At 29.7% G+C, this 10,946-nt stretch overlaps 1 protein-coding gene across 1 annotated transcript; it reads right to left on the bottom strand.

Annotated features, from left to right (window-relative positions):
• Window positions 1-9,848: 9,848 nt before the first annotated feature.
• On the bottom strand, window positions 9,849-10,946 carry LOC18097015 (36.4 kDa proline-rich protein). The gene has a single exon (XM_024597184.2). It carries the CDS (start codon window positions 10,886-10,888, stop codon window positions 10,157-10,159), a length of 732 nt encoding a protein of 243 aa, XP_024452952.2. The 5' UTR covers window positions 10,889-10,946; the 3' UTR covers window positions 9,849-10,156.

Genomic DNA, 10,946 nt, shown 5'->3' with positions numbered 1-10,946 from the left:
TTCAGAAATGGTTCAGTTGGGTGTCATGACATCCAGTTTTGGAAAAAACAAACTATGATTAGTTTTTATGTTAATGTGTGATTATCGGATATTGAAACATACAGTACCGTATTCTTAAATTACAGTCGCTGTATAACACGGGCTGCCACAGATTTTATATAACGATCATGACCATCTTGCTTGCAAAATATTTGTACATACACACACACACATCATTGATTTGATTGAATTTCACTAAAATACATATTATTAGTATTTCCAGATTTTAAAAAAAAAAACATAAATAGTCACCATAAACACATTACTTCTCTACTAGACATTACAAAGTTAATCACTAACTCTCCAAAATGAGAATTGTCAGGGATCTTTTGTTTCTATGTGAAGCTCCTTATCTAAAAATTTAAGAAAACAATATAGTAATTTCAAGATTTTTTAGGTAGTGTAATTGTGTTCCACTTGTAAATAACAATTGCAATGGCGGCTGCGACAAGAAATTCCTAAAACCTATAAACAGATGTAACATTACGGAATGCAAAGTTTACAATACATGACCCTGTGTTCGTATTGTTGTATCCGTTGTTTTTTAAAATATATTTTTACTTGAAAAGGCATAAAAATATTATATATTTTTTTATTTTTGATATAAATATATCAAAACATTTAAAAATATATATAAAAAATTATTTGAAACAAGAAAATTTATTTTTTTACAAAAATGTTTTTCAACCACTAAAACAAACGGACCACAATGGATGTCATGTAATGTAATGCCTTTTTTTAAATCATGTGTATCACATCAAAATTGGGATAATTAGCTATTTGACCTACACTTCGTTATGGGTTGGATAATTTATTTTCAGCAAAAAAAAATGAATATGCAAACTTTTTCAACGCGTTCTTTTACAAAAAAATCCTAATCATAAAATTTGTGCATGTATTTAATTAAATAAATAAATAAGCATCTATGCTAATAAATACAAAAAAAAAATTAACGCATCTATTCAACTCATCTCGTTATGGGTTGAATTCGAACACAAAAGAATGAATATGTAGGTGTTATTAACGTATTTTTTATATCATGTAAAAAATATAGTTGTCAATCAAAAGGTCAATACTTACTTATAATAAAATAAAATGAAGATTATATGTGTTAATAAAAAAGTGTAAGATCTTAAGTTAATTTTTAATATAGTAGAAGAAAGAGACAATATTGTAATTGCTATAGTGAAATACCATTATTTTTTAATTTTGTATAATAAGTTTTCAAAAAAATGTGAAAAAAAAGAGAAAAAATTACAAAAGAATGAAGATAAGAACAAAAAGAATGGTTAATAAGTCAAGTGTACAGTGATAAATATTTCAAGTGTAAATAATAAAAAATAATAATTTTTTTTCCAAAAAAATGTAAAGAAAAAAAAGGAAAAACTAAAACAAAATAAAAAAGAATGAAAATAAAACAAAAAAAGTGGTGATAAATAAGCCAAGTGTAAAATGATAAATATGCCAAGTATAAATATAAATAGGGAAAAAATCTAAGCAAAATTATTTTTCTAAAAAAAAACCTAAAAATTTATAGATTTTCCACCAGTAAACAAAATTAAAATTTTTTACAATTATACTATTTTTACAGGAAAACATCGTTTGCTTTTAGTACATGTACTAATTATTTAATCTACGCTTCGCTGCGGGTCAGATTAAATTTTTTTAGCAAAAAAAATGAATATGCAGGCTTTTTCAACATGGTTTTTTTACAAAATAATAATAATAATAATAAATCAAAAGGCCTATAATTATATAAATCGAGAACTATTTGTGCCAATAAAAGCAAAACAGAAGTTAACATTTTTATTCAATTCGCCTCAATGCGGGTCAAATAATTTTTTTTCTAATACAAAGGAATGAATTGTAGGTCTTATTAACGTGTTTTTTGACTTCGGGTAAAAAATATAATTATAAATCAAAAGGCCGATGGTTACATATAATAACATAAAATGAAGATCATATACGTTAATAAGACGTGTACGATTTCAATTTAATTTCTTAAGTACTAGAAAAATATGACAATGTTGCAATTGCTATAATGAAACTTTTAGTCTTCATATAATAATTTTTTAAAAAGAAGTGTAAAGAAAAAAATTACAAAAGAATGAAGATAAGAAAAAAAAAATAGTATAGAATATAGATAGGCTAAATGTAGAGTGATAAGTATTCCAAGTGTAAAGAATAAAAAATAATGTTTTTTTCAAAAAAAAAGTGTAAAGAAAAAAAAGGAAAAACTAAAAACATGAAGATAAAAAAAATAATGGTGATAAATATACCATGTAAAGTGATAAATATACCAATTATAAAGAAAATAAAATAAAATTCTACATAAATCTGTTTTTTAAAAACAAAATCCTAAAAATTATAGGTTTATCACTGCTATAGTACCGTTTCAATAAAAAAAAATTAAAAAAATACAATTATGCTATTTCTATAGGGAAATATGATTTCCTTTTAATATACATTTATAACGATAATATCATTCTCCCAATCTATAATAACACTATATATTACTAGTGAAACTTTTGATATCAACTAATACAGAAAGATGCCACAAATTGATTGAGTGGCTTTATCAATATCTTGAAACAAGTTTCTTTTCCCAAGCTGGTACGTAGCAATTATAAGAAGCTACCAAATTATAAACATTAAATAGAATAGTACAAACTTAGTGTTCTAATTTGTTATCAATTTTTACATGACACGCATGCCTTTCTCTGGGGGGGCAGCAAGAGTACTAAACAGAGAGAGAAGAGAATAAAGGATAAAAAAAGTTATCCTTTATACAGGGAAAAAAAACGCAAGATAAAAATATCATGAATAAAAACATTGTTTCCATTAGAGTCTTTTAAAAGCTTATTTCCGAGGTTACTTTTATGTCAAGATGTTCAAGATCGTTAATTTGGTGTGTTTCGACCCAGCATGACATCTTGCTGTCGGATTGCTATCCCTTAATTTTCATCTTATTTATGGAAGTCTTTAGCTGCACCTGAAGTGGAGTCTTTCATCATCTTATATTGTCTTTGGTAAATTAACTAACTACTAAAGACAATCTTTTTTTCAAGGAAACGTCCCTTACTCTTTTTTCCTCTTCTGGAAAGGATTTTACCCACCAAAAATTGAAATGATCATCTTATATAACTGCTACTGCAGGAATGATGGAGTGTGTGCTAGATCTTTCCTAGCATGTCATTATTTGATACATCTTAGCTAAGCAATATGTCTCTTTTATGAACATCAAACAGAATAATCATTTTTTTTCCATTACTATCACACGTGGAGATTGTGGCAACAATTTCAAAACTAGTTTGATATCTTTAAATGCATGTCAAATAGAATAGATCATATAATCAGTCAATAACGAGCCAATAACAGGACATTATAAAAGCAAGTTTCAGTGAAGTGCCTTAATGATACTATCATATGGTATTTTAAGGGGTATTTGGACTGCAAGAAACAAGCTGATGTTTGAGGATAAGATATTGGATTGGAATGTTCAGTTTCAGCTTATTCTTCACCGTCATACACTTCGATTAAAAGCTTCGAGCAATAACTTTACATACACAAGTAATAATTTAATTAGAGGTACTGATGGTAATTTATCATGGACTAATAAGTAAAATGGTTTTGGTTTAGGAGCTCGTCAATGTTTTTTTTTTTATATCTCTATAGATTTAATGATATACTGATTTATCAATAATATCTAAACTATTATAAAAAAATCTTTTTTCAGAAAGGAATCGTTGATGCCGCTTCCAACCCTTTGATTAAAGTTGCTTCTCTTCTTTCTCTCCACTGCTGTGAGGGGGTGTGTGTGTGTGTGTGTGTGTGTGTGTGTGGTTATTAATTATGGTCTCGCATTTGGGATGGTGGGATTTTGTGTGGGTGATGCCTGATTCGGTCGATGATCTTTTCAAACAATGGTGCTTCTTTGCTCACGGGTCCATGCAAAAGAATTAAATAGTTGTCTAGGAATTTATTTTTATTTTTTTATAATCATCGAGAGTATATTAAAAAGACCATAAAATCAATAGTCAAAGAAAAATATAAGGGATATGAGAAAATAAAAAACTGATTTACTACAGCAGACAACAAAAAGACTGCCTAAGATTTCTTATTACACCACAATTTGATGCCATCAAAAGATCTTAAGAGGTCATTTCTTGTATAAGTGAAGTTTGAATATTGAGTATGCAATCAAATAGTAACCCGATGAAGGATGGTGGAGAAACAATCAAATTAAAGCAAAAAAAATAGTTGTCTAGGAATGATTGTCTTAAATAGTGCTATCATTTGAATGAGATAATTTATATCTTCTTATCTTTCACAGAGTTGCATTTTAGGGTCGCTATCTTGAATAGCATTTTGTTTTCGATCCCAAAAAAATAAAAAACTTTTCAGATTTTTTTATTGGGATAATGAAAAAGTTTATATATTTATAAGTGATGAGGTAGAGAATGAGTTGATCCTTCGAGCTTTGTTCTTTATAAATATTTTACTATGAATTATAATAATATCACATGTGTTTTTTTTCAACTCAAATTTGTTTAGCTTTTCAATTTCATCATTTCCAATTGGTTAGAATTGAGATCTGATTTAATGGTTTGCTTTAATTGGCTCTAGATAGGATTCTTGTGGTTTCGAGAAAGACAAGCCTGTTGATATTTAGTTTGAAAAAATTAAAAAATATTTTATTGATTTAAAACAATTGAAGCAATGTGGACTAAAATTAAACAATAGAAAAATACTTCACCCCTCTTTCTTAAAAGAATTAAGGACTTAATTTTACATTTAGTGGAAAGCTCATCCTAATTTTTTCTTTGGAACTCAAAATATTTTTCAATTTGAACATTTTACATTTATTTTTATGGGATTGGAATTTAATTTTTTTTATTGCTTAAATATAGGTATCCCACGATGTCGAAGAAAAGTTCTGAAATATGGTTGATGCTCGATTTTGAAAAATAAAATTGAATTTCTTTGATTTAAAATAATTAACGCATAAGGAACCTAATTTGTAACCTAAAACAACTAGGTGACTAGGGCCAACATGTAGTGGAAAAGTGGTTGACATGTGCATTACATGCGCCAACATGTGAATGAGGTTGTCGTGATTAAATGGCGTGTGTGGTGTCTTGTAGTGTTTGAATGCCATCTTTTTTTGTGGTGTTGGATGCATCTCAACAAGCCCTAGCTAGTGTTCCGGCACATGTATTTAGTGGTGGCACATAGATGTTTATTTTTCTTCTCCTCACTGTTTTCTCCCTCCTCACCTTGATTTTCAAGCAAATTATCTCAAAAATACCAAGGTGTCTTGTCATTTTAATGTTATGTTAAATTGGATCCATATTCTTTTGATTGCTATTTTTATATTTGTTATGTCAAATTGGATCCAAAAATACATTAAAAAATTCCAACAATCTATATATAATCATTAAAGAACAGAAAATTTTTTAAAAAATTCCTACAACATATATAAAATCATTAAATATCAGAAAAGTTATAAAAATTCCAACAATCTATATACAATCGTTAAAAAACATAAAATTAAAAAAATAATTAAAAAGATTCCAACAATCCATATACAATCATTAAAGAATAAAAAGATTTAAAAATAATTCCTAATAACATTTATACAATTATTAATAACAAAAAATATAAAAAAAATGCAAAACAAAGAAGGAAAAAGAAGAATTTTACCTTAATGTTGAGTTTTCTCGAGCCTGTGAAGAGAGAAAAAAAATTGAACAGATCATTAAATAACAAGAGAAGAAGAAAAGTAGAATAGAGGAGAAGACATACCTAAAAATGAAGGAAAAGACAATAGGTTAAGGAGAGAAAGAGAGAGAGAAGAGAGAGAAAGATGAAGATGTGGGATAAAGAGAGTTAAAGCTATAGAGAAAGAGAGAAAAGGAGATGTGTTTGTCTATTCTGATTTTAGGGATTCTAATCTTTTAATAGGAGTTATTTTATCGATAGTTTTATTGACAGTCAATTAAATATTAATATTTTTAATTTTTCATTAGTGTATCCTTCTTTGAAGTCTAATTGAAATTTTCAGCTTAATAAAAAAATTCAGAAACTTGTCATTTATCATCGATGTCTTTACCTTTGGAAAATTAAAAATTAATATTTAATTTTTTAATTGGTGTTTCCTTCGGTAAAGTACAACTAATTCATTATCAATTATCTATATAAATTCAAATTTCAATACATTTACCAAAAGTCTTAACCTAACAATAAAATTGACAAAATATAAAATGAACATGTTAAATAAACCATTATTTATTTCTTAACGAAAAACCTAGGTCACAAATTCAAGTTAAATTTCATCAATTTACAAATAAATATAATTTTTTAAAATCTCAAACAAACTCTAACATGGACAAATCATACATTCATATAATAAATTTTCATGAGAAAATGCTAAGTAAACACTCAAACAAAATATACATACTACAAAAATATGCAAGAAAAATTAATATTTTAAAATCGAGTTCAAATAAAAAATGAATAGTTTTACTTATTTGAAGTGGAGAATCTTCAATAAAATTTGAATCAGAACAAGAATGCTGACAAATTAAGTGTTGAGGTGGCTGGATTTGTAGTGGAAGGTTGATTTGTGATAAAAACAAATTTGGGGGGGGGGGGGAATGATGTTTGTTGCAGAGAAAAATGATGGGAAAAAAAATGAGGAAGGGAGAGTAGAGGGTCGTTCGTCAGGTCATAAATTAAATATTAGAGATAGATTTACAAACGAATTTAATCGACGAGTTTAAATCTATCGGTAATTCTGTCTGTAATCCCCTCAGTATATATTGTTTTTTCATCATGTCATCATACTTTTTGTTTATTTTTTTTTTCATTTGTTTTCCATTGTAATTCTCTAGGTATATATTAAAAAAATATTTTTGTCGGTGTTTACCGATGGATACTGTGAGTACATATTCAGTCAAAAAAACTCATCGCAATCCACCGACGAAAATATTTCATCGATGTGTTCGTTTGTATTTGTCAATTTTCTAGTAGTCCCACCCCTTCCTCAATTATCACAATGCTCACTAAATTCTTTTTCTTTGATTTTTTTTTCTTTATCAAATTTTTTGATTTTTTTGAAAATCCATCAATAAAAAAATTGATAAGTAAAATGGTTGAAAAATCATGAAATGGCAAAAAATTAACTGAATTGCATCAAAATGTTTTTTCATAATTTGGAAACTTCATAATTTTTTATTTTCTTGAAATTATATTGAAAAACAAGAGAAAAAAATGATAGATGACAAGGATAAAAAAGAAGTTGAGATTTTTAAAATTTCACAAGTTTTTAATAGATTTGTGACTGCAATATTTAGTCAAAAATCTATCAAAACAAAAAAAAATGAAAATTTGAGAAAACACGTGAGTGACCGAAAGTATTTTGATCGCAAATTTCGGTGCAAAATCAATGGGGTTTTTTCTTCTTCCAGTTTTCCTTCATTCATTCGAGTATTTCGATAGTGAATCAAATGATCAATGCGTAATAAATTAGCAATAATTAAAAAAAAAGAACATGATTAAGAAGTCTAAAGATTAATGTGGTACGTTAATAGAGCAAAATCAGAATTAATTTAAATCGTCGACAATAATTGAACATGAATCCACCATGTGGATGGTGAGATGGCTACAACATGCATGTCTTTATCTTCCAAAAGTGGTGTCTATTCCTTGGAGTGCTGCTACTTGTCAAAGTAACTGCTAAAGACAGTATCCTCTTTCATCAACAGCACCAAGACATATGTCAACCGCAACTCCAGCTCGTGAATCGAAAATTGTACTGTTTTTTAAATTATTTTTTATTTTAAAATATATTAAAAATATATTATTTTTAATATCTGTAAATTAAAATAATTTAAAAATATTTAAAATAATTAATTTAAAATTATAATAAAAAAAAAACAAGTTGAACATCGATGCCCATATATCAAGGGAAACGCGTACCTCGATCACATGCCAAAAAGAAAAACTGTCAATATTTCATTTCATCATATTCGACTTCTCAGCTACACGAAAAGGCAAAGATTCCATATTTTATTTCTTGATTGAAACTCTCCAATTACATGCTTATTGTTCAAGAATTAATGATGATGGTCATCCTAAACTTGTTGAATACTTGTTTCTATATGTTCTTGAGACATGATGATGCGAAAGCGACATGTCATTTGAACTGCTATATATCTAATATATCTGTTTGTTATAACATCAACCCATTTAAGAAATCAATAATACACTTGTCCTCGATGAATATTAAGTCCACAAATTTCATTCCCGTGAAGAATTAATCCTCAGTGCTTTCCAGCTTTTCAGTCGGTGAATAAAAAATTTTGAGCAGTTACTTATGCGGTTAAGTATATTGCTATGAAAACGATCTAGGTGGTGGTCCAGTAATAAAAGTTTAGGACCAAGAGGTTTGCTCCTTCTATGGTCTCAGGTTCGAACCCTGTGGTTGCTCATATTATGGTCACTGGAGGCTTACATGGTCATTAACTTCAGGGCTCGTAGGATTAGTCGAGGTGCGCGCAAACTGATCCGGACATCCATGTTAAACTAAAAAAAAAAAAAGAGTATATTGCTATGAAGTACGCATGTAATGCCACGTCTCTACTTACATAGCTTGCAGTAATGAGCCACCATTGATAAGATTCCAAGAAAGAAATGTGATTTCCCTTTTCTTTTTCATAGATTAGCATGAAAATGATGGAACTTAATCAAGAATAAATACAAGATGCACGGATTAATTTTGATATAAGGTCGTCTTACATATATACAATGTAAAATAAACATATTAACTAAAAATTTCAGTTATTAAATAAGATTTTAATAATAAAATTCAAACAGTATTTAATCATCAAAATTCTAATATTGTACTGAATAACAATCTTAATCCAACAATTTAAACTTTTAAATTCAAATGATTTTTCAACATATATTTAAATACGTTAGAGATTCACGAATTCAAAGAAATCTTCTAGCACTATATATTATGCTTCTCTTCCCACAGGGAAGATGAATCCAATTATATAAACTTATCTTTTCTCGTTGTTATATACTAATTTTATTTCAAATTTTCATCATAAAATACTTCTATAAACTCCTTTCTTACTTTTTTTTTATAATGGTAAACATTTGTGTGGCCAGCTTTAGATAGGAATTATGCCTCAAAGTTTTGAAACTTAGTCAAAATGTTACATATATCTAATTGACCAATAATTATGGTATTTTTCTATATACAAAAACCATAATGTTAATCTGGCCGTTGTGTAAAAACTTTGACCGATGATTAATATTAATAATATGGGCATTTTATATGTATGCATTTTCTTAATAAATGAATGGAATTCATTGACCTAAGAGTAAATTAAAGAAGCCAATTCTGCTTGCAAAGCATATATAGTTGATTTTTGGAGTGATTAATCCGGATGATTAACTCAAACCTACATAAAAGTATTCGTTCCAAATATTACCCTAATTTTACTCTCACTGGTCACAAAATATCATGATGAAATTTCAGACTAGACACCATACACGAGGCCCTACTTGAAGGAGCAGCGCTCATGTTGTCAACTGAAACTAAAGGCGCGAGAATACATTCTCAGAACTCTTGCGTAAACTTAATACACATAAAAAAAAAATGGTGGTAGAATGATCCGATTAGTTTACACTATTATTCACAGGGAGCATGGCTGAAAAAGAATAGCTTGGGGCCCATATGTGTAGTCTTTTGCAAAAGCTGCAATAATTCCATATACTGCTACAATTTTTTCAATAGCTAATAAAAGAAGTCATTGAATTATGCTGGGAAAACGAAGTCTACATTTACGAGATGACCAATTTTTTTGTTCTACCCATGCATATACGTGCATGCATAAACATAGACTGCATGTTTATGTTTGGTAGAGAGAGCTTCCATGGTCAATAAATTACACGTAATTAAAAATATTCAAACACGGAGAAGAACCAAACCCTAGATCTAGTTCACAAGACTAACATGCAGAAACCTAAACACAGAACAATTCAGGACCATTTTACCGCACAATCCTGAAATGACCTTATTTTATAATGACCAACTACAATAATTTCACAGAGGTGGGCATACAAAACCAGGAGGGGGGGTCTGTCCGCAAGTTATCAGCACTTGAAGAGCTAGAGGAATGAAAATGGTGAGGTTAAGGAGCTTAAGTCTTATACTAGTGCAAAGACAAATAGCTGCTTCAAGCTCTAGCAATCCTTTAAGCACAGGACAGCAAACATTCTCAACTGGGTTCCCTAATCCAACATGCACCAAGCCTCCTAGCACATCAACGCAAGCCCCTAGTTTTAATGCATTGATTGGACAAGTTGGTTGGGTTGTTGGAGGAGGATTAACCCCTGGAATGCTGCCACCCCCGCCACCTCCACCTCCACCACCACCTCCTCCTCCTCCTCCTCCACCACCACCTCCGCCAAATGGAGGACCACCAGAACCAGGTGGATATGGAGGGTAGCTTGAAGAAGGTGGTGGTGTTATCACAGGAGGGTTTGTTATAGGTGGTGCTATTACTGGAGGTGTTATAACTGGCGGGGGATTTATTATAATTGGTGGTAGTACTACTGGTGGCAATGGTGGTTTCTTGGAAGGTGAGTGGCCTCCATGATGCGGTGGATGCTTCGTGGTTGGTGGTTTTGGGTGAGGAACTATAGGGCGGGTTGGAGGGTGAGGGTATGATGGTGGATGTGGTTGAGTGCAAGGAGTGCAAGCATAAATGGGTGGCAAGGATATTGCCATGAAGATCATGAAGATGAAAAGCATGGCTGCAAATTTAGAACCCATGACTTAGGGTTCCTTGGAAGGTTACACTGCTAATTGCACTTGGGTTTTTTGTGAAGGG

Source organism: Populus trichocarpa, chromosome 3, assembly GCF_000002775.5.
Source record: "Populus trichocarpa isolate Nisqually-1 chromosome 3, P.trichocarpa_v4.1, whole genome shotgun sequence".
NCBI classification, from domain to species: domain Eukaryota; kingdom Viridiplantae; phylum Streptophyta; class Magnoliopsida; order Malpighiales; family Salicaceae; genus Populus; species Populus trichocarpa.
This window is presented reverse-complemented; position numbering and strand designations above follow the sequence as displayed.